Source organism: Stigmatopora argus, chromosome 15 (assembly GCF_051989625.1).
Source record: "Stigmatopora argus isolate UIUO_Sarg chromosome 15, RoL_Sarg_1.0, whole genome shotgun sequence".
In the NCBI taxonomy this organism is placed as follows: Eukaryota; Metazoa; Chordata; class Actinopteri; order Syngnathiformes; family Syngnathidae; genus Stigmatopora; species Stigmatopora argus.
In genome coordinates this window covers 2,561,125-2,589,067 of record NC_135401.1, presented here as the reverse complement: position 1 = coordinate 2,589,067, position 27,943 = coordinate 2,561,125, and the positions used below count along the sequence as shown (strand labels likewise).

The following is a 27,943-nucleotide window of genomic DNA, read 5'->3' as shown; positions in this document are numbered from 1 at the left end:
TTATCAATAGACTCCTTCGCTAGGCTAGTTCTTTAAACTTCAACATACAAGTTGAAGGTTAAACCACGTCAGAGGTTCCACTCTTCTAGGAACAATGGGTCCATTCACTGATTTTGGAACGAGGTAGAATAACATAGACTTCCCCACATGGAAACTAACTTGACTGTATTTTTGTGATTGGCAACTTGGAATCCTTCAATCGACTCTAGATGTAAATCCAAAGCTTAATCGGCTGCTTGTGCTTTAGCCAAGCCTGGATCTGTAAACTGTTTAGCGATTGGTCAGTTGGGACGCGCCACTTTCCACCACCTGCATTTGTTTCATGGTCTATTGAAAACATGCATGATAATCACTCTAGCTAGCAGTGTCTGCAATTACTTGCATAAAATATTAATAACTAGTGTTGCACCGATACCAAATGACATAACGTCGTTGTCGAAGAGTTGTGAGAAATAATGTGCCAATGCTGTGCAATTAGCGAGCTAGCTTACAACCCAATCCAATAGCAGCGCTTGTCGCTAACCCTGTCACGATATCCAACACGTCGATTATTCAGCCATTGATTGCATACGAGATGCTAGTTTCTTATAAATAAGTTAATTGTTTATTTGGTCATCAATAAGAAAACACATTTATAGCAAACATTGTACAGTATTAGCATTGCCACTTACCGTCATCCCGCTACAAACCAATGTCAGTCTTCTCCAAATTGCAATTTTCAGTTAAAAAGTCACATTCCAAACATGAAAACCTCCTAGTTTACAGAATTAGCCAACAATGTGAAAAATTTTAAAACATACACCACGTGTGAGGAAAATTACAAGTGTATTTTTTGTAAAGCTAGCAGTTAGCGTCTTATTAGTGCGTCCAAAAAATGAAATGCTATGGTATCGTTGCAACACTGTGAATAACTTTGTTACGTAGACGACTAACCCCATCTTAATATTTGCAGGTTGGGCATAGCAAACTCACTGAATCTTCTATACAGCTTTAACATTTGAAGTTGCCTTTCTGAGATGTTTGCCCATTTGTTACAGGGAAATAGAAAAAAAAGGGATAAGCACCATGGACATGACTAATGAACATTAATACAACCCCCCCCCAAAAAAGCCCCAAAACCAGAATGGAAGTGGACTGCCACTAACATCATCTCACAGCTCTAAGCTACCATGATGGCAACCTGCTGGCCTGTTTGCATCTTGAACCACAAAAAGCGCTGGGAACACAAAACCAGAGACCGAGTACTCTGTTCCTACCCCAGGAAAGGAGCATGTACAAACCAAACCCAACAAAACTACTAACAAAGAAGATTTCGTAACTGTACCGGTAGAGGTGAGAGTGTAAATACAACTAATGTAGTGCTCTGTATAAATGATGTTTGATCCCGGACACTTCAAGCTTGTGCCTTTTATAACCCCACCGCTAACTTTTACTTACACCGGCAATAACCTCTGTTTACATAGTGACCAGACTGAAAGCATGTTCCACGTGTAACTTTAACCATTATCTTTATTTTTGATTTTTGTTGTGTGTATGTCGGACAAATTGGTGCTCAATGTCGCTTCGGGTTTTTACGCTTTATCGTGCAAGAACGTGAGCTAAGGTGAAGTTGGAACGAAAAGAGGTTAAAAGTAGGAATTATACAGGGATTGAGTTGGAATAATGATATCCGATATTTTGAGTAATTTTAGCTAAACCAAACTTTGACCTGTTTAGTGTAGTGCACATTTTTTCATGGACAAAACAGGATGTTTGTTCTAAAATGTTTGACCCCATTTTGTAGGCTAACCTTTTTGAGACGGTGGAGCAGATTCGTGAAGCTTTTCTGCATAGTCCTCGCAATTGTGGAAAGCGTTTTTGGTGCCAAATGCTAATCCATTTCTTTTGAACAGCATTTCTTAACCTGAAAAGATAGAAATGCCAAAAGTTACTCACAAAAACTTGAAACGTTTCTAAACAAGCTGTAAAAAATTGAGGTCATTTCGACGGAAATTGGCAAAATTATTGGCCTATGAAATGGGGTCAAAAGTTTTAGAACACCCTGTATAGTTAAACTTTTGTCCAGATATCGATCGATAATGATGTTGACGTTTAAAACTAAAACTAAAATTGTCTTTTAATCAAGCACATAGTAAAAAATAATTTGTATTGTGTTTGGGTAAACATTGACCTGTTTTTGCAAAAATTAGGTGTACTTTTGACATACGGAAATTTGAAAATGGGTCCAATCTTGACCTGAAATTAATACATTGTAAAGATTGACTAGATTTAAATTGTGTTAAATCACAATTTGACCCACTATTTCCAACTCAATTCCTGTAAAAAGTGACTTTTTTCCGCCAAAAATACAACTTTACTCACTCCATTTTCCTTGTAGTATTTTTTACCTTATTGTCATAGTATCATTTTGATGTTCTTCTTTTTGTGTTAAAGCAAAACTTTAAGAAAGCCAAAAACGTGCAATATCCTATGAAATTGTTTGATTTGGCCACATATTTTCTTTAGCCAACAACTACCGAGCTGAAGCGGAAGTAGCGTCTTTACCCGAGGAGCCCGCTGGCGCAATTGAGAATGAACAATCGACGGGTTACACGCCAAACCGGCGAGGAAAACGATCGCTATCAAGAGGCGATACGGAGACGCTAGCATCCTAGCTAGCCACAGGATTTTTTTTAAGAGTGTAGTATTTACATAAGTTTATCATTTACGTGAGGATCATGTGCTATTTCGGAAACATACGTGCGTGGGTTTGATACCCATAGTTAAATGGAACATATATTGTTGTGGACGATGTGAGAATGAGCAATACCTGGTGGTCGTTGTCCATTTGCGGCTCCTTTAAACGTCTGCTGCCAATCGTGTGAAAAAGAAAAGGCAGAAAGTCCAATCACCAGCTGTTCTTTTAGTCTCGTTTCATGTCAAACTGCTCTTTCATTTGATTGGCCTCAAGCTATGTTCTGCATCATGTTGTCGTCTATGGCCTATAAAAACAAATAACAGTCAGACTTGCAGACTTGTAATGCAACAAATGTTTTTGTTTTTCTTACCAGATGTGTCATTTGCATGTTTGTGTTGTATAATTTTACGGAGAATCTGTAAGTGGGAATATATTGGTGTTGGAGCAATGCAGTTCGATTGGGATGCAAGACCAGAACAATTGCTCTTCTCATGTTTTAAACTGCAAATATGTTGTGAATTCCCCACAGCCTTATTTTCTTATTTATTTCTGAAAAACAGAAGAGGCATTTTTCAATAAAACTACTGAAAATGTTGCTTCGGTTTCAGTTGTCTTTTTTTTTTTTCCTGCACCGGATGCTGAAGTTTCAGGTTTAATGGTTTCGAGTGACGTAACGTCTTTGGAAATATGTCTTATTTTGGTAGCCAAAGACTGATCATGTCACTACAACAGGAAAAGAAAGAGAAAATAAATACCACTTAGCTCAAATAGAAGAGCTCACACTAAATATAACTTCCAATCACTTCATTTCACAAGTCACTGTGGTCCAGTGGCAAAGACATTGGGTCAGAAGTTCAGATGGAATCAAGTTCAAATCAGGAGTGAGTTCAATTCCACTCTTTGCAATTCTCAAATTGTTTATTGAGGTAATGAAAAGGATAAATATAACTTCCAATCACTTCATTTCAGAAGTCACTGTGGTCCAGTGGCAAAGACAATGCGTCAGAACTTCAGGTGGAATCAAGTTCAAATCAGGAGTGAGTTCAAGTCCACTCTTTGCAATTCTCAAATTGTTTATTTGGTAATGAAAAGGATGAATATAACTTCCAATCATGTATAGGCGGGCCGCCTCGTGGTGTAGTGGGTAAGTCACCTGCCTGTGACGTGGGTGTCGATGGTTCACGTCCCGGTGTCGCCAGTCAACGACTGTATGGTGTCGGCAGTCGGCCGAAGGCCGACTGTCGAACACCACCAGGGACACCCCCCCCCCCCAACTGTCTTCCGGTCAGCCTTCGGCTGACCGGAACATAATTGTTTTGCTGAAAAAAATGACTAAGTGTTTATTTTAATGAAAAAAGGATTACCCATTTACTGAACTACATAGTGTAGTGATCAGTCAAACAAGAGCAGGATTCGAACCCCAGTCTCCCACACAGCAGTCAAATCCAATAACTTGAGTTCTGACCCATTGTCTTTGCCACTGGACCACAGTGACTTCAGCAATGATGTGATTGGAAGTTATATTTATCCTTTTCATTACCTCAATAAACAATTTGAGAATTGCAAAGAGTGGAATTGAACTCACTCCTGATTTGAACTTGTATCCACCTTTAGTTCTGACCCAATGTCTTTGCCACTGGACCGCAGCAACATCTAGAAGGGGAACAATCAGAAGTCAGATTTATCCTCTTCATTACCTCAACACCTTTGGAAAAGAAGATGAGCTCTCTAAGTGCTGGATTGGAACTCCCTCGTGATTTGAACTTGTTTCCACCAAAGATTCAGATACAGCATTTTTGGACCTATGATGATCACAAGAAGAAATTATCAAAAGTCATATTTGTCCTCTTCATTACCTCAACTCCATTGGTAAACAAGATGCGCACTCTGTGCTGGATTGGAACTCACTCCTGATTTGAACCTGCTCCTACCTCAGGTTCTGATCCAATGTTTTTGCCACTGGGACACAGCAACAACTAGAAGGAGATGAATCAAGGTAAGGCTTTTTTTCCCCAAAAAACGACATAGTATAGTAAGGCTTTTTTCTTAAAAAAAAAAAACGACATAGTATAGTAAGGCTTTTCCCCCCTAAAAAACGACATATTATAGGAAGGCTTTTTTTCTTTAATAAAAATGACATAGTATAGTAAGGCTTTTTTTTCCTAAAAACGACATAGTATATAGTAAGGATTTTTTTCCCTAAAAAACGACATAGCATATAGTAAGGCTTTTTTTCTTTAAAAAAACAACATAGTATAGTAAGGCTTTCCCCCCCTAAAAAACGACATAATATAGTAAGGCTTTTTTTCTTTAAAAAACGACATAGCATAGTAAGGCTTTTTTTCTTAAAAAAACGACATAGTATAGTAAGGCTTTTTTCTTTAAAAAAAACGACATAGTATAGTAAGGCTTTCATTCCTAAAAAACGACCAAGTATAGTAAGGCTTTTTCCCCCCTAAAAAACGATATAGTATAGTAAGGGTTTTTTTCTTTAAAAAAACGACATAGTATAGTAAGGCTTTTTTTCCTAAAAAACGACATAGTATAGTAAGGCTTTCATTCCTAAAAAACGACCAAGTATAGTAAGGCTTTTTTTCTTTAAAAAAACGACATAGTATAGTAAGGCTTTTTTTCTTTAAAAAAACGACATAGTATAGTAAGGCTTTCATTCCTAAAAAACGACCAAGTATAGTAAGGCTTTTTTTCTTTAAAAAATGACATAGTATAGTAAGGCTTTTTTTTCCTAAAAAACGACATAGTATATAGTAAGGCTTTTTTCCCCCTAAAAAACGACATAGTATAGTAAGGTTTTTTTTCTTTAAAAAAACGACATAGTATAGTAAGGCTTTTTTTCCTAAAAAACGACATAGTATAGTAAGGCTTTTTTCTTTAAAAAAAAAACGACATAGTATAGTAAGGCTTTTTTTCTTAAAAAACGACATAGTATAGTAAGGCTTTTTTTCTTAAAAAAACGACATAGTATAGTAAGGCTTTTTTCTTAAAAAAAAACGACATAGTATAGTAAGGCTTTTTTCTTAAAAAAAACGACATAGTATAGTAAGGCTTTTTTCTTAAAAAAAACGACATAGTATAGTAAGGCTTTTTTCTTTAAAAAAAAAACGACATTGTATAGTAAGGCTTTCATTCCTAAAAAACGACCAAGTATAGTAAGACTTTGCCCCCCTAAAAAACGATATAGTATAGTAAGGCTTTTATTCTTTAAAAAACGACATAGTATAGTAAGGCTTTTTTTCTTTAAAAAATGACATAGTATAGTAAGGCTTTTTTTCCCTAAAAACGACATAGTATATAGTAAGGCTTTTTTTTCCTAAAAAACGACATAGTATATAGTAAGGCTTTTTTCCCCCTAAAAAACGACATAGTATAGTAAGGGTTTTTTTCTTTAAAAAAACGACATAGTATAGTAAGGCTTTTTGTCCTACAAAACGACATAGTATAGTAAGGCTTTTTTCTTTTAAAAAAAACGACATAGTATAGTAAGGCTTTTTTTCTTAAAAAACGACATAGTATAGTAAGGCTTTTTTTCTTAAAAAAACGACATAGTATAGTAAGGCTTTTTTCTTAAAAAAACGACATAGTATAGTAAGGCTTTTTTCTTAAAAAAAACGACATAGTATAGTAAGGCTTTTTTCTTAAAAAAAAAAACGACATAGTATAGTAAGGCTTTTATTCTTTAAAAAACGACATAGTATAGTAAGGCTTTTTTTCTTTAAAAAATGACATAGTATAGTAAGGCTTTTTTTCTCCTAAAAACGACATAGTATATAGTAAGGCTTTTTTTCCTAAAAAACGACATAGTATATAGTAAGGCTTTTTCCCCCCCTAAAAAACGACATAGTATAGTAAGGGTTTTTTTCTTTAAAAAAACGACATAGTATAGTAAGGCTTTTTTTCCTAAAAAACGACATAGTATAGTAAGGCTTTTTTCTTTTAAAAAAACGACAGTATAGTAAGGCTTTTTTTCTTAAAAAACGACATAGTATAGTAAGGCTTTTTTTCTTTAAAAAACGACATAGTATAGTAAGGCTTTTTTCTTAAAAAAACGACATAGTATAGTAAGGCTTTTTTCTTAAAAAAACGACATAGTATAGTAAGGCTTTTTTCTTTAAAAAAACGACATAGTATAGTAAGGCTTTTTTTCCTAAAAAACGACATAGTATAGTAAGGCTTTTTTCTTAAAAAAACCGACATAGTATAGTAAGGCTTTTTTTCTTAAAAAAAACGACATAGTATAGTAAGGCTTTTTTCTTAAAAAAAAACGACATAGTATAGTAAGGCTTTTTTTCTTTAAAAAAAACAACATAGTATAGGTAGGCTATTTTTCTTTAAAAAATGACATAGTATAGTAAGGCTTTTTTCCCCTAAAAAACGACATAGTATATAGTAAGGCTTTTTCCCCCCCCTAAAAAACGACATAGTATAGCAAGGGTTTTTTTCTTTAAAAAAACGACATAGTATAGTAAGGCTTTTTTTCCTAAAAAACGACATAGTATAGTAAGGCTTTTTTCTTAAAAAAACGACATAGTATTGTAAGGCCTTTTTTCTTTAAAAAAAACGACATAGTATAGTAAGGCTTTTATTCCTAAAAAACGACCAAGTATAGTAAGGCTTTTATTCTTTAAAAAATGACATAGTATAGTAAGGCTTTTTTTTCCTAAAAAACGACATAGTATATAGTAAGGCTTTTCCCCCCCTAAAAAACGACATAGTATAGTAAGGTTTTTTTTCTTTAAAAAAACGACATAGTATAGTAAGGCTTTTTTTCCTAAAAAATGACATAGTAAGTAAGGCTTTTTTCTTTAAAAAAAAACGACATAGTATAGTAAGGCTTTTTTTCTTAAAAAAACGACATAGTATAGTAAGGCTTTTTTCTTAAAAAAACGACATAGTATAGTAAGGCTTTTTTCTTAAAAAAAACGACATAGTATAGTAAGGCTTTTTTCTTAAAAAAAAAACGACATAGTATAGTAAGGCTTTTTTCTTTAAAAAAAAAACGACATAGTATAGTAAGGCTTTCATTCCTAAAAAACGACCAAGTATAGTAAGACTTTGCCCCCCTAAAAAACGATATAGTATAGTAAGGCTTTTATTCTTTAAAAAACGACATAGTATAGTAAGGCTTTTTTTCTTTAAAAAATGACATAGTATAGTAAGGCTTTTTTTCCCTAAAAACGACATAGTATATAGTAAGGCTTTTTTTTCCTAAAAAACGACATAGTATATAGTAAGGCTTTTTTCCCCCTAAAAAACGACATAGTATAGTAAGGGTTTTTTTCTTTAAAAAAACGACATAGTATAGTAAGGCTTTTTGTCCTACAAAACGACATAGTATAGTAAGGCTTTTTTCTTTAAAAAAAATGACATAGTATAGTAAGGCTTTTTTTCTTAAAAAACGACATAGTATAGTAAGGCTTTTTTTCTTAAAAAAACGACATAGTATAGTAAGGCTTTTTTCTTAAAAAAACGACATAGTATAGTAAGGCTTTTTTCTTAAAAAAAACGACATAGTATAGTAAGGCTTTTTTCTTAAAAAAAAAAACGACATAGTATAGTAAGGCTTTTATTCTTTAAAAAACGACATAGTATAGTAAGGCTTTTTTTTCTTTAAAAAATGACATAGTATAGTAAGGCTTTTTTTCTCCTAAAAACGACATAGTATATAGTAAGGCTTTTTTTCCTAAAAAACGACATAGTATATAGTAAGGCTTTTTCCCCCCCTAAAAAACGACATAGTATAGTAAGGTTTTTTTTCTTTAAAAAAACGACATAGTATAGTAAGGCTTTTTTTCCTAAAAAACGACATAGTATAGTAAGGCTTTTTTCTTTTAAAAAAACGACATAGTATAGTAAGGCTTTTTTTCTTAAAAAACGACATAGTATAGTAAGGCTTTTTTTCTTAAAAAAACGACATAGTATAGTAAGGCTTTTTTCTTAAAAAAACGACATAGTATAGTAAGGCTTTTTTCTTAAAAAAAACGACATAGTATAGTAAGGCTTTTTTCTTTAAAAAAACGACATAGTATAGTAAGGCTTTTTTTCCTAAAAAACGACATAGTATAGTAAGGCTTTTTTCTTAAAAAAAACCCGACATAGTATAGTAAGGCTTTTTTTCTTTAAAAAAACGACATAGTATAGTAAGGCTTTTTTCTTAAAAAAAAACGACATAGTATAGTAAGGCTTTTTTTCTTTAAAAAAAACAACATAGTATAGGTAGGCTTTTTTTCTTTAAAAAATGACATAGTATAGTAAGGCTTTTTTCCCCTAAAAAACGACATAGTATATAGTAAGGCTTTTCCCCCCCCTAAAAAACGACATAGTATAGCAAGGGTTTTTTTCTTTAAAAAAACGACATAGTATAGTAAGGCTTTTTTTCCTAAAAAACGACATAGTATAGTAAGGCTTTTTTCTTAAAAAACGACATAGTATAGTGAGGCCTTTTTTCTTTAAAAAAAACGACATAGTATAGTAAGGCTTTCATTCCTAAAAAACGACCAAGTATAGTAAGGCTTTTATTCTTTAAAAAATGACATAGTATAGTAAGGCTTTTTTTTCCTAAAAAACGACATAGTATATAGTAAGGCTTTTCCCCCCCTAAAAAACGACATAGTATAGTAAGGGTTTTTTTCTTTAAAAAAACGACATAGTATAGTAAGGCTTTTTTTCCTAAAAAACGACATAGTATAGTAAGGCATTTTTCTTTAAAAAAAACGACATAGTATAGTAAGGCTTTTTTTCTTAAAAAACGACATAGTATAGTAAGGCTTTCATTCCTAAAAAACGACCAAGTATAGTAAGACTTTGCCCCCCTAAAAAACGATATAGTATAGTAAGGCTTTTATTCTTTAAAAAACGACATAGTATAGTAAGGCTTTTTTCTTAAAAAAAAAACGACATAGTATAGTAAGGCTTTTTTTCTTAAAAAACGACATAGTATAGTAAGGCTTTTTTTCTTAAAAAAACGACATAGTATAGTAAGGCTTTTTTCTTAAAAAAACGACATAGTATAGTAAGGCTTTTTTCTTAAAAAAAACGACATAGTATAGTAAGGCTTTTTTCTTTAAAAAAAACGACATAGTATAGTAAGGCTTTTATTCTTTAAAAAACGACACAGTATAGTAAGGCTTTTTTTCTTTAAAAAATGACATAGTATAGTAAGGCTTTTTTTCTCCTAAAAACGACATAGTATATAGTAAGGCTTTTTTTTCCTAAAAAACGACATAGTATATAGTAAGGCTTTTTCCCCCCTAAAAAACGACATAGTATAGTAAGGGTTTTTTTCTTTAAAAAAACGACATAGTATAGTAAGGCTTTTTTTCCTAAAAAACGACATAGTATAGTAAGGCTTTTTTCTTTAAAAAAAACAACATAGTATAGTAAGGCTTTTTTTCTTAAAAAACGACATAGTATAGTAAGGCTTTTTTTTCTTTAAAAAAACGACATAGTAGAGTAAGGCTTTTTTCTTAAAAAAACGACATAGTATAGTAAGGCTTTTTTCTTAAAAAAAACGACATAGTATAGTAAGGCTTTTTTTCCTAAAAAACGACATAGTATAGTAAGGCTTTTTTCTTAAAAAAAAAACGACATAGTATAGTAAGGCTTTTTTTCTTTAAAAAAACGACATAGTATAGTAAGGCTTTTTTTCTTTAAAAAAAACAACATAGTATAGGTAGGCTTTTTTTCTTTAAAAAATGACATAGTATAGTAAGGCTTTTTTTCCTAAAAACGACATAGTATATAGTAAGGCTTTTCCCCCCCTAAAAAACGACATAGTATAGTAAGGGTTTTTTTCTTTAAAAAAACGACATAGTATAGTAAGGCTTTTTTTCCTAAAAAACGACATAGTATAGTAAGGCTTTTTTCTTAAAAAAACGACATAGTATAGTAAGGCTTTTTTCTTAAAAAAAACGACATAGTATAGTAAGGCTTTTTTCTTAAAAAAAACGACATAGTATAGTAAGGCTTTTTTCTTAAAAAAAACGACATAGTATAGTAAGGCTTTTTTCTTAAAAAAAACGACATAGTATAGTAAGGCTTTTTTCTTTAAAAAAAAACGACATAGTATAGTAAGGCTTTTTTTCTTAAAAAACGACATAGTATAGTAAGGCTTTTTTTCTTAAAAAAACGACATAGTATAGTAAGGCTTTTTTCTTAAAAAAACGACATAGTATAGTAAGGCTTTTTTCTTAAAAAAAACGACATAGTATAGTAAGGCTTTTTTCTTAAAAAAAACGACATAGTATAGTAAGGCTTTTTTCTTTAAAAAAAAACGACATAGTATAGTAAGGCTTTCATTCCTAAAAAACGACCAAGTATAGTAAGACTTTGCCCCCCTAAAAAACGATATAGTATAGTAAGGCTTTTATTCTTTAAAAAACGACATAGTATAGTAAGGCTTTTTTCTTAAAAAAAAACGACATAGTATAGTAAGGCTTTTTTTCTTAAAAAACGACATAGTATAGTAAGGCTTTTTTTCTTAAAAAAACGACATAGTATAGTAAGGCTTTTTTCTTAAAAAAACGACATAGTATAGTAAGGCTTTTATTCTTTAAAAAACGACATAGTATAGTAAGGCTTTTTTTCTTTAAAAAATGACATAGTATAGGAAGGCTTTTTTTCTCCTAAAAACGACATAGTATATAGTAAGGCTTTTTTTTCCTAAAAAAACGACATAGTATATAGTAAGGCTTTTTCCCCCCTAAAAAACGACATAGTATAGTAAGGGTTTTTTTCTTTAAAAAAACGACATAGTATAGTAAGGCTTTTTTTCCTAAAAAACGACATAGTATAGTAAGGCTTTTTTCTTTAAAAAAAACAACATAGTATAGTAAGGCTTTTTTTCTTAAAAAACGACATAGTATAGTAAGGCTTTTTTTTCTTTAAAAAAACGACATAGTAGAGTAAGGCTTTTTTCTTAAAAAAACGACATAGTATAGTAAGGCTTTTTTCTTAAAAAAAACGACATAGTATAGTAAGGCTTTTTTCTTTAAAAAAACGACATAGTATAGTAAGGCTTTTTTTCCTAAAAAACGACATAGTATAGTAAGGCTTTTTTCTTAAAAAAAAAACGACATAGTATAGTAAGGCTTTTTTTCTTTAAAAAAACGACATAGTATAGTAAGGCTTTTTTTCTTTAAAAAAAACAACATAGTATAGGTAGGCTTTTTTTCTTTAAAAAATGACATAGTATAGTAAGGCTTTTTTTCCTAAAAACGACATAGTACATAGTAAGGCTTTTCCCCCCCTAAAAAACGACATAGTATATAGTAAGGCTTTTTCCCCCCCTAAAAAACGACATAGTATAGTAAGGGTCTTTTTCTTTAAAAAAACGACATAGTATAGTAAGGCTTTTTTTCCTAAAAAACGACATAGTATAGTAAGGCTTTTTTCTTTAAAAAAAACGACATAGTATAGTAAGGCTTTTTTTCTTAAAAAACGACAGCATAGTAAGGCTTTTTTTCTTAAAAAATGACATAGTATAGTAAGGCTTTTTTCTTTAAAAAAAACGACATAGTATAGTAAGGCTTTTTTCTTAAAAAAAACGACATAGTATAGTAAGGCTTTTTTCTTAAAAAAACCCGACATAGTATAGTAAGGCTTTCATTCCTAAAAAACGACCAAGTATAGTAAGGCTTTCACCCCCTAAAAAACGATATAGTATAGTAAGGCTTTTATTCTTTAAAAAACGACATAGTATAGTAAGGCTTTTTTTCTTTAAAAAATGACATAGTATAGTAAGGCTTTTTTCCCTAAAAACGACATAGTATATAGTAAGGCTTTTTTTTCCTAAAAAAACGACATAGTATATAGTAAGGCTTTTCCCCCCCTAAAAAACGACATAGTATAGTAAGGGTTTTTTTCTTTAAAAAAACGACATAGTATAGTAAGGCTTTTTTTCCTAAAAAACGACATAGTATAGTAAGGCTTTTTTCTTTAAAAAAAACGACATAGTATAGTAAGGGTTTTTTCTTTAAAAAAACGACATAGTATAGTAAGGCTTTTTTTCTTAAAAAACGACATAGCATAGTAAGGCTTTTTTTCTTAAAAAAACGACATAGTATAGTAAGGCTTTTTTCTTTAAAAAAAACGACATAGTATAGTAAGGCTTTTTTCTTTAAAAAAAACGACATAGTATAGTAAGGCTTTTTTTCTTAAAAAACGACATAGCATAGTAAGGCTTTTTTTCTTAAAAAAACGACATAGTATAGTAAGGCTTTTTTCTTAAAAAAACGACATAGTATAGTAAGGCTTTTTTCTTAAAAAAAACGACATAGTATAGTAAGGCTTTCATTCCTAAAAAACGACCAAGTATAGTAAGGCTTTCACCCCCTAAAAAACGATATAGTATAGTAAGGCTTTTTTTCTTTAAAAAATGACATAGTATAGTAAGGCTTTTTTTCCTAAAAACGACATAGTATATAGTAAGGCTTTTTTTTCCTAAAAAACGACAGTATATAGTAAGGCTTTTTTTGTTTAAAAAAAACGACATAGTATAGTAAGGGTTTTTTTCTTTAAAAAAAACCGACATAGTATAGTAAGGCTTTTTTTCCTAAAAACCGACATAGTATAGTAAGGCTTTTTTTTCTTTAAAAAACGACATAGCATAGTAAGGCCTTTTTTCTTAAAAAACGACATAGTACAATAAGGCTTTTTTTCTTAAAAAAACGACATAGTATAGTAAGGCTTTTTTTCCGAGAAAAAAAAAACGACATAGTATAGTAAGGGTTTTTTTCTTGAAAAAAAAAAACGACATAGTACAGTAATGCTTTTTTCTTTAAAAAACGACCATTTATAGTAAGGCTTTTTTTTCTTAAAAAGCTCTCTAATTCTTGGCATTACTTGCAGGTATCGTACCATCCTTCTTTATACAGCTACTTCATACGAGCCATCAGACAGGAGGGACAAAATGGGTCAAAACACTAGCATACTAAGAGAAAAGTAAAAAAAACACTCTGCCGTGGTTCCGTCATCTGATATCAACAAGGGAGACTGTCACTACAGCGGCGACGACAGACTGACAAATTGGAGATGAGAGAGCGATACGCCGTAGCGACAATAATTGCGCTCGAGAACGACGTTGAGTGAGACACGTTTTGGCCCCTGGAACACATCTGGAGAGCTTTTACTTTGAAACATAGCAACACGTGGCAACAATTACATTTCCTCCATTGATTTCTATTCCTGTCTGTCATGGCTTGCCGGTCCACCTCCCGCTTTCTACCGAGTAAAAGCAATCAAGTCCGGAACGTTTCGCCGTGGTGGCTTCCGGGACGCAGCGGTACCGTGGACGCTTGAATGACTTTCATTGGCTTTGCTCAATAATTCCAACAAATTACACGCAATCAAAAGGGCCATTTCTATACCATAACGCTTTTCCTGTTCCGTGTGGCCCCGAGCGGGAGCATCTTCGGGTTAAAAAAAATGGTCAAAGACGGACTGTACCATTGTGGCATTGACCATCAGTCACTTTAAATCGGTGGTGTCAAAACCATTTTTTTGTCGCGGACCACGTCGTAGGGCCAATTTTATGTCTCCCAAATAGGTTCCCACAATTAATTGATGAATGAATTGGCAACTTTTCTGTTAGTGGATCATTTTGAGACATTAATATTGGTTCCAAATATTGTTTTTGGATTTAAAAAAGGAAAGAAAACAACCCAAAATATTTTTTTAGATTTTCAAAGAATGTATATTTTAACGGATTATTCTTAGAAACATTTTTTTTAATCTCTTAATCATTTTCATTTAAAAAAAGACAAGTGAATAAAATTTAATAAATCCTTTAAAAATAAAAGTGGAAAATGGGAAATACTCTGTTTGGTATTTATTTAGTATTATTTTAGATTTTTAAACCTGCTTTTTGATTAAAAAAAATAAAAAAAACATTATGATGTGTTCAAAAAAGAATATTTTTATAAATTAAATATATTTTTTTAAATTTTTAACGCAAAAGTGTAATTAAATTCTTTCTTTAAAATCTTTCCAAAAAGCCTAAAGTAACAGAATAAATATTTGCTACAAATCTATAACCCTCATAAAATTTCCACTTTGTTTATTCTGAATGATCCTGCCAACCTTCCCAGTTTCCTAGCAATTAGCTCCTAAAGCCATTTTTGAAGGTTTGAACGTCAATCTGGCCACAGAAAATTTTCAAACACGTCCAAATCTAGCATTAGCATTTTGCTAAAACAACCATAAACAACTCTCTGTCAATTGCCCTTTGTGTAAACCTACTTGAAACCGCAACATGACATAAATAATGCATCAGCGTCAACGCGTCGGCGTTCCTAAATCCAAGACATTCCGTTGACCAAAGCGGCCGCGGGACGTACCAACTCCCAGCTCAATGCCGATTGGCCGCCAGTGGAGCACCCCTCTGCTTTGACACGTTGGATCGTCTCCATCTTTGCGAACCGGCGAGGAGCTTTACACTGATGAGCGTACGCGTGTCCAATGGATTGTTGGACGGGACATTTCGGGGCCGGTCATTAACGATTGTGTAGTAACGAGCAAATGCCTCAAAATTAAAACCATTTGCTGAAACGAATAAAAAGGATGTGTCCAATCGGGTTGACGTGTATCATGCCGAGCCATATGACAATATTTAACGGTGATCAGAGTCAATAAATGGAAAATAAAGACGAATAAAATCTATCAAAATAATAGAAATTTGGCATAGTGTTGGAGTGGTTGCCGCATTGGGCTCACTGTTTTGGAGTCGAGGGTTCGATCACAGGTGGGTACTTACTGTGTGGAGTTTGCAGGTTCTTCTGGGATGGCGTGGGTTTTCTCTGGGTACTCCGGTTTCCTCCCATGTCCCAAAAAACATGAAATTTCCTTGGTTGCAGTAGGAAGTACAGACACAGAAGACATTGTAGACCTAGGTAAAAAAAATGGGAATTAGTGTCTTCTTGTGCCCTGTGATTGGCTGGTGACCGATTCAGGGTGTCCCCGCCGCCAAGGTTTAATTTTTAATTTGAATCAATGTTTAATTTAAAATTTGGGAATGGAGCACACTGCATTTTCTATAAGTGGTGTGTCTGCAGGCTCAGTTAATTTTATTTGAATTTATCATATCACCGCCTTAATGAATTTCCAAAGAAGCACTTATATCTTTATATATTTGTTAAAAGTTGCTGCTGGTGTCATTTTTAAGAAAGACTTTTCCATCCCAATCCATCAACGATGCTACATTTCCCTCGAAAGTCATTATCTTCACGCCACATTGTTTTTGCTGGTTTCTTTGTTAACAATCAAGTTTGCATCTGCCATCACTTTGCGGCGAGAGGATTTCATTGGCTCGGTTGGAGTTCCCTGTTTTATCTCCACTTGTCCCTTTTGGAAAAAGTCGTCCCTTCCACAGCAGCCCGGTCTGTTTAGCTTTAAGAAATAATTCGGGACAGGAACAAGGTTTTCTGGGAAACATTTCATTGTGGAAAGTCTGTTTTGGGGAAACCCTCATCGGACGGACTGAAAAGGATTATTAGAAATTGTTTTCTGCGCTTGCGACAACTTTCCAACCATCGAACTATTCCCAACTAATCAGGAGTCGGGATGCGCGGCAAATTCTGATTGGCTAGTCACTGTCCAATCACATTTGACGAATAATTACTACGAACATTCTACATTACTCTTATAGAATTGTGGCATAAATCTAAGTTTCTCGTTAAAATGCTTAACATAATGTGCTTATCAGTTTCTCGTCAAAATGCTTAACATAATGTGCTTATCAGTTTGTCGTTAAAATGCTTAACATAATGTGCTTATCAGTTTCTCGTCAAAATGCTTAACATAATGTGCTTATCAGTTTGTCGTTAAAATGCTTAACATAATGTGCTTATCAGTTTCTCGTTAAAATGCTTAACATAATGTGCTTATCAGTTTGTCGTTAAAATGCTTAACATAATGTGCTTATCAGTTTGTCGTTAAAATGCTTAACATAATGTGCTTATCAGTTTGTCGTTAAAATGCTTAACATAATGTGCTTATCAGTTTGTCGTTAAAATGCTTAACATAATGTGCTTATCAGTTTGTCGTTAAAATGCTTAACATAATGTGCTTATCAGTTTGTCGTTAAAATGTTTAAGATAATGTGCTTATCAGTTTCTCGTTAAAATGCTTAACATAATGTGCTTATCAGTTTCTCGTTAAAATGCTTAACATAATGATACAATAAATGGAGGAAATGCACTTAAGTGTTTGGGTTAACATATGAGCTTTTAGTGTAAAGTAATACAGTGTTATTCATTTAACATAATAATTCATGTAGCGCTAGATTCATATCTCTGCGCTGGCACGTACAAATATTTTAAAAATTTACAGTAGTTTGATTGACTGTCAAGCTTTGTTTTAACAGAGTAAAACGGCACAGCATCGTTTTGTGAATGAATTTATGATCCATTACGATCATATAATCTAGATTTATGGTCCATTTTTGCGCACCATTTTATACCGATTTAATGCAATGTCAATATTAAAGCAATAGAAAATGAATGAACTACAAATCTCTTATTTTATGTAGCTGAGTTATTACATCCCCGGAGATGGAAAGGAAATACGAACCAACAGAGGGCCAAAAGACAAAAATAACTTTAGTAAGGTCGAATATTTGTTTTTATTTGGCCATTAGTGTCTACTTATTGAATAAATTTAGTGTTTCGTCAAATTTAATACGTGACTTGAACTGGTGAACATGCTCAACTTTCAGCACACTGGTTTATTTCGGTAGATTGCAAGACACGCCGCTGCCGACTAGTGGACGGGAGTGCAACTGTAGCCCCTGATTGTTTATCTGCACAGAAAACAAAGGTCGGATTTTGAATCGATATGAGAATTATGCAACGTAATAACGCGATATAACGCAAGAACGGGTTTTTAAAAACACCTTTAGCGCCTCGGGTGAATTTGTGATAAAATAATAATCCCTCCAAGGCCAGTCCTAACACTTTATCCAAACATCAATATACATTTTACGACGGGCTATGGCGTCAAGCAAAGCGAGTCGGATTGGAGAAGATTTTACTTGCCTTGAAAAAAACACATTAAATCCGATTTATTCCAATCAAAACCAGAGAAAGAATGTCCTTTTGAACATTTAAGGTGAAGCGGGCTAGCCAATGGGAACGTTTTCAAATACTGAATGCAGACAATGTAGTAGGTTTCCATCCAGTCTTGAGCCAAGATCCACAAGAGAGCAAGACTCTCCTTTAAATGTGTCAGAACGAGAGCCAAAAAACTCCAATTGACCTTCGAGGAAGGGAAAAAAAAAACAAAAAAAATTACAAGCGGTGTGATTTTTTTTCCCGTTCCAAAAAAAGGGGATGCCAACGTTTGTAATCTACTTTATATATTAATTTACGACGCTATCCCATTCAAAAGATGCTTTTTCCATTTCTGTGTTTATGTGGGATTTGCATATGATAATTTTGCACAAATTTTGAGAATGTGCCGATAACGAGAAGCGATCCGATAACGAGGAAATGTATTAAAAGGGGGAAAAAGTATATTTAAATGTCTTTTTTTTTACCTCAACTTAAAGAGTACTACATTATAATATTTTTATAATTGGATGAATCCAACGAAGCAAAAACAAACAATCACAAATCCCATTTTTACAAATTAGTACCAAAATAAGGTTGGAAAAAATAAATAAACTTATATAGCGAATAAAGTTGGTTACCTAATGTAAGCTATTTTAGATTTAATATTTCTTGCCTTTTTTTGCTGTCACTGGACATTTTTTTTCTGCAAGATTTGTTTCAATAGCGTAAATACAAATACACAACTTTTACATTGTTAGTATTTTGAAATGAATTCATATTACTAGATGTGTATCATCAAATTAAAATTAAATTGAAATAAATTAAATTTGTATCTTATCATTACTTGTTATTTTAACCCATTAACTGCAATAGAAACTCATCATATTTCACCACCATTGACGGCAAGAGACGTCCAATTCAATACAAATGAATCCAAATAACAAGTTAAAACTTACAAATGTAAACAAATCCATTTTTAAAAACCTTCAGTCTTTGCATGTACGTCAACAATTCGCATTGAATTGCAATCATTAGCGTGATGAATCCGCCCGATTGGCCAATTTCCCTTCGTTTTGTGCCGCCTTGATAACGCGCGTTCTTTTATATTTTTTCAGCCCTGGCGATATTTCCCACTCGTGAGCGATATTAACTGCACTTAAACTGTTCGTTTAACGGCGCTCGAGAGGAAAAGGCCAAGAGAATGACGGCATCTGAAAGCGTTCACACTTGAGCAAACAAAAATGTGCTGTCAAAGCAATCGGGCCGGAGTTGGTTTGAAATCAACCACGCGATTCCCCGCTGATTGCCTGCCCATTCCTCCACAATACGTGTACTCTCGTAACGTAAGCATTTACCATACATCTGACCTTCCGCTGACCCCGGGCCTGGATTTTGGAGCGCCATTTTCCACGTCGGGAAATTGTCAATCTAATTGTCCTCACCTTCTTCGTAGAATTTTGCAAGGATCCGTTTGGCAAGTCCAATCCAATCTTGCGTGGAATCAATTACGATATGTAAACACTTGAACGTGTGCGGACCAGGCGATGTTTAAAAAGATGATAAAAGTATGCATTGGCGAGAGAATCGAGGTATAATCCAAAATTCTACCATGGCATGCACAAATTATTATTGGGATTATTTTTTTAAATCTTTTCCAAATAATAAATAGTCACTGAAATTTTAGCAGGAACAAAGTCAGCCTCACAATCGGAAAAAAATCGAGAATCCACGCGACTGGTGTTCTGGAGTGCTAATTTAAACAATTAATACTTATTAAATTATATATGATCCCCACATGAAATGTTTGGCCTCTTTTGATCAAATATAAACATTGTAAAGCGCTTTAAGTAAAGTGTTTTTTGTTTTGTTTTATTTGTTGTTGTTATTTGTGCACTCGCCTACTTGTGTTTTTGACTACTAAATATGACTACTTATTTATTGATTATTTATTTTGTATTTATTGTTATTATTTATTGATGATTTATTTGTTTGTTGTTATTATTTATCGATTCTTTTTTTATTTGTTTGTTATTATTTGTGCAGTGGTCTACATGTTGTTAACTACTGTTATTTATTGTTATTATTTATTTATTATGTATTTATTTATTTATTATTTATTATGTATTTATGCATTTATTATTTATTGATTTATTTATTATGTATTTATTCATTATTTATTTATTTATTCATTATTTATTTATTTTTTATTTATTCATTATTGATTATCTATTCATGATTTATTGACGTCCGTTTCTTTGTTGTTATTTGCACAGTTTGTGGTGAAGCTTTAAATCTCATTATACTTGTTTAATGACAATAAAAGCTTTCAATTCAATACACTATTCATACAAGTACGTTAATCAAACGGAATTCTGGAATTTTCCGGGTGGAAGTCAATTGAAATAACTTTCATCAATCGATTATCAACTCAATATGCGTCAGATTACATTTTTTCTTCTCTAAATATGTCACGATTCGTTTTTTCAACGCAAACCTCGGCAGGCGACACCACTAACCTGCATCGCACAAATGCATACTGTTCACTCTTTAACTGAATTAGGAAAAAAAATAAAAATAAAAATAAAACAAGCGGGTGAAACCTACTTTCAATTATAGAGGGAGTGTGTCAATTGCAACCGATGCTGTTCCTGGAATAATTTAACAATCTATAAAAATAGTACACCTGTTTCTTTGTATTTTACAGTTTTTTCGCAGTCCTGCAGACAAAAAAAATGTGAAGGTGACTTGTAACTAGGGACAATTTAGCATCTTATTAGCCTAGCATGTTTTTGGGATGTGGGAGGAAACCGGAGTTTGCTAAGGGCCAATAAAAAACGGGCAGCGGGCCGTAATTTGGCCCCGCCTACCCTGAGATTTTGAGGTAGCTTTTCGGTGGCGCTGCCCCTTTAAATGGGAAATATCCCAGGAAGAAGGCAGCTGTGGGGATGCTTGGTCGGGAGCCAACGAATGTTTGCCCGACCGAGGCCGCAACGGCGCAGTTTGCAGAATTTTTGACCTTTTTAGGGCGTCATCTGGAACGGCGTATTTATTGTGAGATGAGGGTGGTCTCAGATGCTTTGTTTGTTAGGGTTGATGGGGCGACGCCCACATAAACATGAAACAGTGGGTGAACATTATAGGCAGGCCATGGAATATGATGACATCATCCTTTTGTCTTTGCGCCGAAGACTTTTAACAAAGTCAAACATCAGACTTTTTTTTGGTTTAGGAGTGTCAAAGTTATTTTTGTGGCAAGTCATGTTGTATTTACATTGAATTAAAAAAATGGTTATTGAATTTTAAGAGAAATTCTAAGGAAAGGGGAACAAAAAAGTTGACTTTTTTGCTTTGGCGGGCCACACAAAGTGATGGGAAGGGCCAAATTTGGACCTGGAGCCACCGCTTTGACACCAGTAAGTTCAGTTAAAAACTCAGAAGTAAAAGATTATTGTAATATATAATCATTTTTGCATTTAAAACAAAAATCTGAAATTCTCAATGGACCCAGCATGATTAATCACGATTAAAAAAGGTAAGACTACTTAACAGCCGTGATATATATATTTCGATTTACACCACTGAAACAAACTGCAGAAAAAAATATGCTCATCGACTGCTAAAATGAGGAAAAGCTCATTTTTTAAAACATTTTTCAATTATGTGAAACAAAAAACTGACATTTTTTGGATCGGAAACATTGAATTATAGGCACAGTTTACTCCTACAGTGAAATCGGCGAAACGCAACTGAATTTAAGCTTCTTTTGCGTATATTGTATGGTGAGTCTTATTTTAGAAAACTCCTACACTTGACAAAAAATATAACATTTTTGTCAAACTGTCAATCACCAAGAAACGATTTGGCTCATCGCAAAGTTCTGACCACTTCAATCCAGAAGGGATTGTTTCCAAACGTATAATAATCGAATAAAGTTATCTAATCTAATCTAATCTCATGAATTGGAGAGCATTGGCATTGACTTCCAAGCAGATATTTGCTGGACTGATGCGGTGTGTGGGCTTGAAGAGTCAGCAATTTCCTCCCCCAGGAGGAAAAACGCTTACTAGGGTTCCACAATGCGCTGAGTCACTCCTTCCTAGCATCCAAGAAAACCCACTCAAGTTTCCTCTCCCCCCCAGGGAGGGCCTGACAGAGAACGTCATCATTGAAAACTTTGACCCCCCACCGGACCTCCTCTCAAATGTCTGGGAATGTCCTTGAAAGGACAGAAAAAACTTACAATTCATTCATTTTAAAACGCATGACTCACTCACTGCAAGCGTGCTAAAACCTGGGTATATTGTTTAAAAAAAATCCACAAAGGGCTGCGGGGGTGCTGGAGCCTATCCAAGCCAATTTACGGGTGGTAGGAAGGGTACTCCTTGAATTGGTGGTCAGCCAATCACAGGGCACAATGACTCAAGCATTCTTACCTCATTTAGTGTGTTTAAACGTGACAGTTTTAGGGATATGTGGGGAAATTGGAGTACCCAGAGAAAACCCACGCAGGCAGGGAGAGACCACGCAAAGTCCCCAGAAGGTCAGAAGACATAGGGGATTGAACCCTTGATCTCAGAACTGTGGGGCGGACATATAATCCACTAAGACACTGTGTCGAGGGTAAAAATGCATTGCTAATGAATTAGTTGTTCAATTCAATGGAATATTCTGACATATTAAAGTATCCTTTCAGTATAAACTCAACTCCGATTAAAAAAATTAAAGTAGAAAATAGCGTTTTATTTATTTAGTTTATTTACAGATTTTTGGGGGGATTAAAACATAACGGGAAATAGAAATGTTAGATTTTTTAAAAATGAAATAACTGTTTATTATTAAGGAAAACAAGTTTTTAAAAAACGTTATTGTCTATTTGTCTATCATTTTCATTAGAATTTTATCACAAAACATGATATTGATAATGAGACGTAAAATAATTAAATAATAATATATGACTTCATCCTGTCTTAGTCATTTCCATGGCCTTTTCTAATGTTACACTATAAAACATGCTCACTGAAACACACCAACGTATTCGGTGACTGCGTTTTTCCATTTTCCGAATAACGTAATAATAATGAAGTGCTAGCATAAAAATGATAAGAGTGTCTGTACATGCGCATTCAGACACAACAGATGAGTTACGCCACGTCCTGAAAACGGGGTGAGTAATTCTTCTCCCAGACTACGAGCGAGTCGGACCTTTCAACATAACAAGCCATGTCGGTCGGGGCTTCTTTTGCGTGGGTGGCAAATTCCACGTGGAACTTTTTTTTTTCCTCATGTCTCTCCTATCGTTGATGCTTTTCCCAGATAGTCGAAAGAATCATCAAAGCGTCGTTGGATTGAGGCGGGGGTCGGGAAGCTATGGCTCGCAAGCCAAACGTGGCTATTTGGATGGGTGCGTACCGCACTCCGCTAACCTGTAAGCTAAAATATAAAAGCGGAGTCCCGAACACACCAATAAGAGCTTGGCGTTGGCCCATCGCTTTGTTTGCGAAGACCGCGAGCGCCGCTCTATCGACCAATGGGATCCTCGCGTTGCCGCATGCAATTAAAATAGCGCCGACGCTAACTCTAGCGCTGCTTTAGTCGTAATTTTTCTTTTTATTGGATTCCCTTGCGCGTATAACAAGGGTGTCAGACTCGGGTTGGTTCGCGGGCCGCTTTAACGTCAACTCGATTTCATGTGGGCCGGACCATTTTAGATATAATATTTAGATTTTTTTTTTATAAATGGATTATAACAACTGGATTAAAAGACCTGAATATTCATTTTTTTATAGATCTAAAACAATGTTTATTTTAGCTTTTTTAATATATTTTTAGATTTTACAAAATGATTTTTGAACTAAAAACAGAAAAAAATGATTAAAAAAATTACAATTATTGATTTAAAAGGGGGAAAATCAGGAAATGTAATATACATCTATACTCTTCATTTTAATTTGATCCTAAAACAGAATGTCGGCACTCATGATTTACTTTCACGGGCCGCACAAAATGATGCGGCGGGCCAGATTTGGCCCCTGGGACGCCACTTTGACACCTGTGGTGTATAATCATTGATTAGCAACAGCGTAACAATGTTGATAAAATAATTTCAATACTTATTTTACTATAAAAGTGTTGAAATGACAAACAAACTTATTTTTTATTTTAAATTTGGGTTATGGCTCTCAAGGAATAACATTTAAATTAAATTAATGTACACCAAACATGGCCGCGAATATTGAAAAATCGCAAAGTAGGGTCACCCCTATTATAACTACTTAAAAAAAAAGCAGAAAAAAGGGAATTTGCAATCAGTGAAGTCGCGTTAATCAAGGGAATACTGTATATACCATTTTTAAAAAAATCAAAAACAAATCATTATAAAATTTGAGAAAAAAAAAATTAAAAAAAATGTTTATTCCAATACAAAAAAAAAACTACAAATTTTGGAATCCCCAATTATTATTTTTTAAACCCTAAAATGATTTTATTTTACTGTGAAGTCCATGCATGACTTCCTCTTTTTTCCAATGATTTTTCTTCTCATTAGTACAGTTTACCAAATCCAAGTGGTTTTGTTGGTTTCCCGCGATGACATCAGTACGATTACGCAGTGGAAAACGGACCACCTAGATTGTCCTATGATATCGGGGGGGGGGGGGGCCTCCATACTTTTCTTGCCACAAACATCCTTCCATGAGCAAAAAAGTTCTGTATTTCACAATAAACGCGTGTTTGGACAGAGAAAATCAACAAGCCGTTGATGCGCAAATGAGCTGTCACTCAAAAGACAAAAAAAACAAGCCACCATATTTCCAATCTTTTGGGGTTAATCAAATGTTCAATGTTGGCTCCCCCTGTGAAAATAAATTTTATTCTGGATTGGATTTATGCTACTCTTTGAGTGAATGATGACAAACGGTTCAGAACTTGGATTTTATACTCGTGATGTGGTTTGGCGAAAGCGGCTGTAAACATTAACATCTGCATTTAAATGGATTTTTTGAGGGTTGATGCGTGATTGAAATTCCATTGTTGTGATCTACACACTTGTTTGTAATTAGTTTTGTTACGGTTTCATTCAGGGCTGTCAAAATTAATTGACGAATGATTTGACAGATTTTTTTAATAGTCAATGGATTATTTATTGACATTCAAATGTATACAAAAGCTCTTTTTCAGCCTCTTGAAAGCCAAAATACTTTAGATTTTTTTTTTTTAAATGTACTTAGCGTATTTACTTGCATTTAAGACACCCTTAAAATTGTTGAATTTTACAATTTTCCGCGTATAAGCTGCCCCCTGATTCACATTTTTCCCTTCCATATTTATGGGTTTAATAGGGAGTACAAATGTCTTACTTTGAAGGGCAAATCTTGAGAAAATGTGTAGAATTTTTGAGATACTGTATGAATCAAAAGCACATTATTAGGGTCAATATCATAAGTTATTAATTCATCCAGTAATGGTTGTTTTCTTACTGCAAAACTGAAAATAACCAACAAATAGTAAATGTTACTTTGCTGACATCTACTGGAGAAAAAGAGTGTAGCAAGTCTTGTGCGCTTATAAGCCGTACTTGATCTGGTCATAATTTTTTTTATTACAAATAAGGCTTATATGCGAGAAAATACGCTACATATCCTTTTTCACCGTTTTTTTTTTAATGTAAAATATTTTTTTAATTAAAAAAAGGGAGAACAAATCACTCTATATAAATAAATATAAATATCTACAATCATTTTAGCATGACACATGAAGTGTCTCACTTTGGCGGGCCACTCAAAATGACGTGACGGTCCGGAACTGGCCCCCGAGCCGCTACTTTGACACCCGTTAGCCTACCGAGATTTTTTTCATCGCAAGCAGAAGACATCATTGTAGATTTACTCTTCTGTAAACCTTACATTTTCCATTTGTTTAATTTATATTTAGCACTTCCTTGGGATATACACACTGTTATTTTTGTTTCGAAACGGGTTACATCATTTAAACGCGGAAAACGATTTGGAGAAATCATAACGGCCACCGGCAACTTTGCGGTTTAAGGTGTTAAATGTTCTGGGGGCCTCTCGTATGTTACTTTTTCTGTCAATCATTCTTCTCCACACCGATAAAACGCTTAAAAAAATGGGGAAAATTGTAACCGCTGATTATTATTGCAAAAATATCTTCCTATCCAATCACAGCAAGAGGGTGAATTTAGTGGAGCTGCAGTTTCCCGACTCTGACCTTCGCGCTTCACACAGCTTTCTTTGGAATTCTGTCCGTTTATTTATCCGCTCCTTGAACGCTGCATTATTTCGTTTGCTGCTTACGCACTCGGACAGGGAGCCAAAGTAGGCAAAGACAAAAAAAAAAATGCAATCGTGCGGTTTCAGGCGATCAAGTTTAATTTTTCTGGCACCTAATTGACCCCTCCCCCTAATCCCGTTAGATATCGCAGATCGCGCTGAGGAAAAGCGCCTTTTGGGTATTTAGTCATATGTAAATATTTTTAAAACGGTTGTGATATACATTTTTTTCAGCGTGCTGCGGGAGATTGTCTGCCAAAAAAGAAATCGTACGTGGGAATATTTTGGAGAAAAATTGTAATATTACGAGATTAAAGTCATTTGATGAGAAAATGTAAGTCATACATTGTAATATTAGGAGAAAAAAATATTGTGATTATGATTTGGTGCTATAATATGTGAAGCCGAATTTTTCAACGTAATGTCGATGTGAAAATTACATATTGAAATCTGTTAATTAATTAAAACTCATTTTATTTTGACATTCTGTGAACTGGAAGTTGTTCGGGATCCGCGGACTTCAACTTTTCGCTATGTTAGGCATGTGAAAAATTTGATTTTGAATGACTTTTGGGCTTATTGTTGATCAAACTTTGATGAAAATCACTATATTGTCAATATAGCTGACAATTTGAGTTTTGGGTGATTTTTTCCCATGCAAAAAAAGTGTGAGACGGCTCAAATTAATGTCTATAAGCATTTGGAAAAGTGACAAATGGTGAAAAAGGGCTTAGCAAGTCTGCCTGACAGTGCAGTTTCCAGGTTCAAGACTTCCGCCAGATGAGGCGGCTTGGGCATATGGTTACGATACGTCCGGTTGATGTGTTCTGGGCATGTCCCACTGGGACGAGGACATGTGCAGGTTCAATCCCCAGAGGCTTCTGCCAGATGAGGTGGCTCGGGCATATGATTACGATGCGTCCCGTTGATGTGTTCTGGGCACGGAGGAGTGACCATGTATCCCAGCTTGCGTGGGAATGCCTTGTGATCCTCCCAGAAGAGGAGATGAAGTGGCTGGGGAGATGAAGTGGTTGGGGAGAGGGAAGTCAGGACTTCCCTGAAACTGGTCCCCAGATAAGAGCGAGAAAATGGATGGATAGAAAATATTATGATTTGTGCTTGAAAGGGTTAAAGTCGCAAGGCAAGAACAGAAAAATTTGAATCTCCCCGTGAAAACTGTCAAATGAAAAGTCCTTTGGAGGAGAGATGGGAAACATGACGCTTGGCAAATAGCTCAACAAAGTATCAGAAAAAAATATTAAGCTTCCACTGCTCTCATAAATGAGACAGTGATTAATTGGCGGGAGAAAGCCAACAACTTCGGGGAAAATAAAGAGAATCGGGTAGACAACATTCCAGGAAATAGTCGCGTGCAGAAAGTAAATGGAAATGGTGGGACGAGGTGGGAGGGGTAGGATACGTCAGTCTGAGAAGGAGGCGGAGCCAGAGACAGCCTGTTTCTTGGACTCACTCTGGAGTTTTGCTGATTGGGAACAAATGGACAGCGTGGCTTCTGTCCTCGGGAGGAGGCATTGCAGGTGCCAAATGGGGAAAAGATCCGGTTTTGACAAGTTTGGCAGCAAACCAAGGACCACTTAAAAAGTCATGTAATGCAAGAATGAACAGATTGGAGTCTGGCATACGTCCATGCGGGATGTGGCGGGCCGGAAGCGGCCCCAGGGCCGCGACTTTGACACCCGGGGCATAGCGGAAATTGAGACGTTGGCACTTTAAAGTCTGGACTTGTACTTGAGCAAGGGTTTCAAATTCGGGTTGGTTTGTGGGCCGCATTAACGTCGACTCGATTTCATGTGGGCCGGACCATTTTAGATATTTTTTTAAAAATCGGATTAAAAGAACTGGATAAAAAAGCCCTAAATATACATCTATAATCTTCATTTGAATTTGATCCTAAAACA

General features: G+C 34.4%; 1 protein-coding gene and 1 long non-coding RNA gene across 7 annotated transcripts in view; one reads left to right on the top strand and one right to left on the bottom strand.

The window, feature by feature from the left end:
* col12a1a (collagen, type XII, alpha 1a) overlaps nt 1-3,272 on the top strand; it is a 57,564-nt gene extending 54,292 nt beyond the window's left edge. For 4 of the 6 annotated variants that reach the window (XM_077620746.1, XM_077620745.1, XM_077620742.1 and 1 more), the window contains one exon: nt 2,506-3,272. In XM_077620746.1, the coding sequence (XP_077476872.1) occupies nt 2,506-2,654 (149 nt within the window). In that variant the 3' untranslated portion in view covers nt 2,655-3,272. Of the gene's footprint in view, nt 1-952 lie in introns of all 6 variants that reach the window. The other 2 variants (XM_077620744.1, XM_077620743.1) reach the window with 2 other exon arrangements.
* Nucleotides 2,480-27,943, bottom strand: part of LOC144089669 (uncharacterized) — a 56,938-nt gene continuing 31,474 nt past the window's right edge. The window contains exons 5-7 of the long non-coding RNA XR_013305131.1: nt 15,444-15,575; nt 3,048-3,226; nt 2,480-2,981 (exon numbers count right to left, since the gene is read on the bottom strand). This is a non-coding gene — a long non-coding RNA (uncharacterized LOC144089669). The remainder of the gene's footprint in view (nt 2,982-3,047; nt 3,227-15,443; nt 15,576-27,943) is intronic.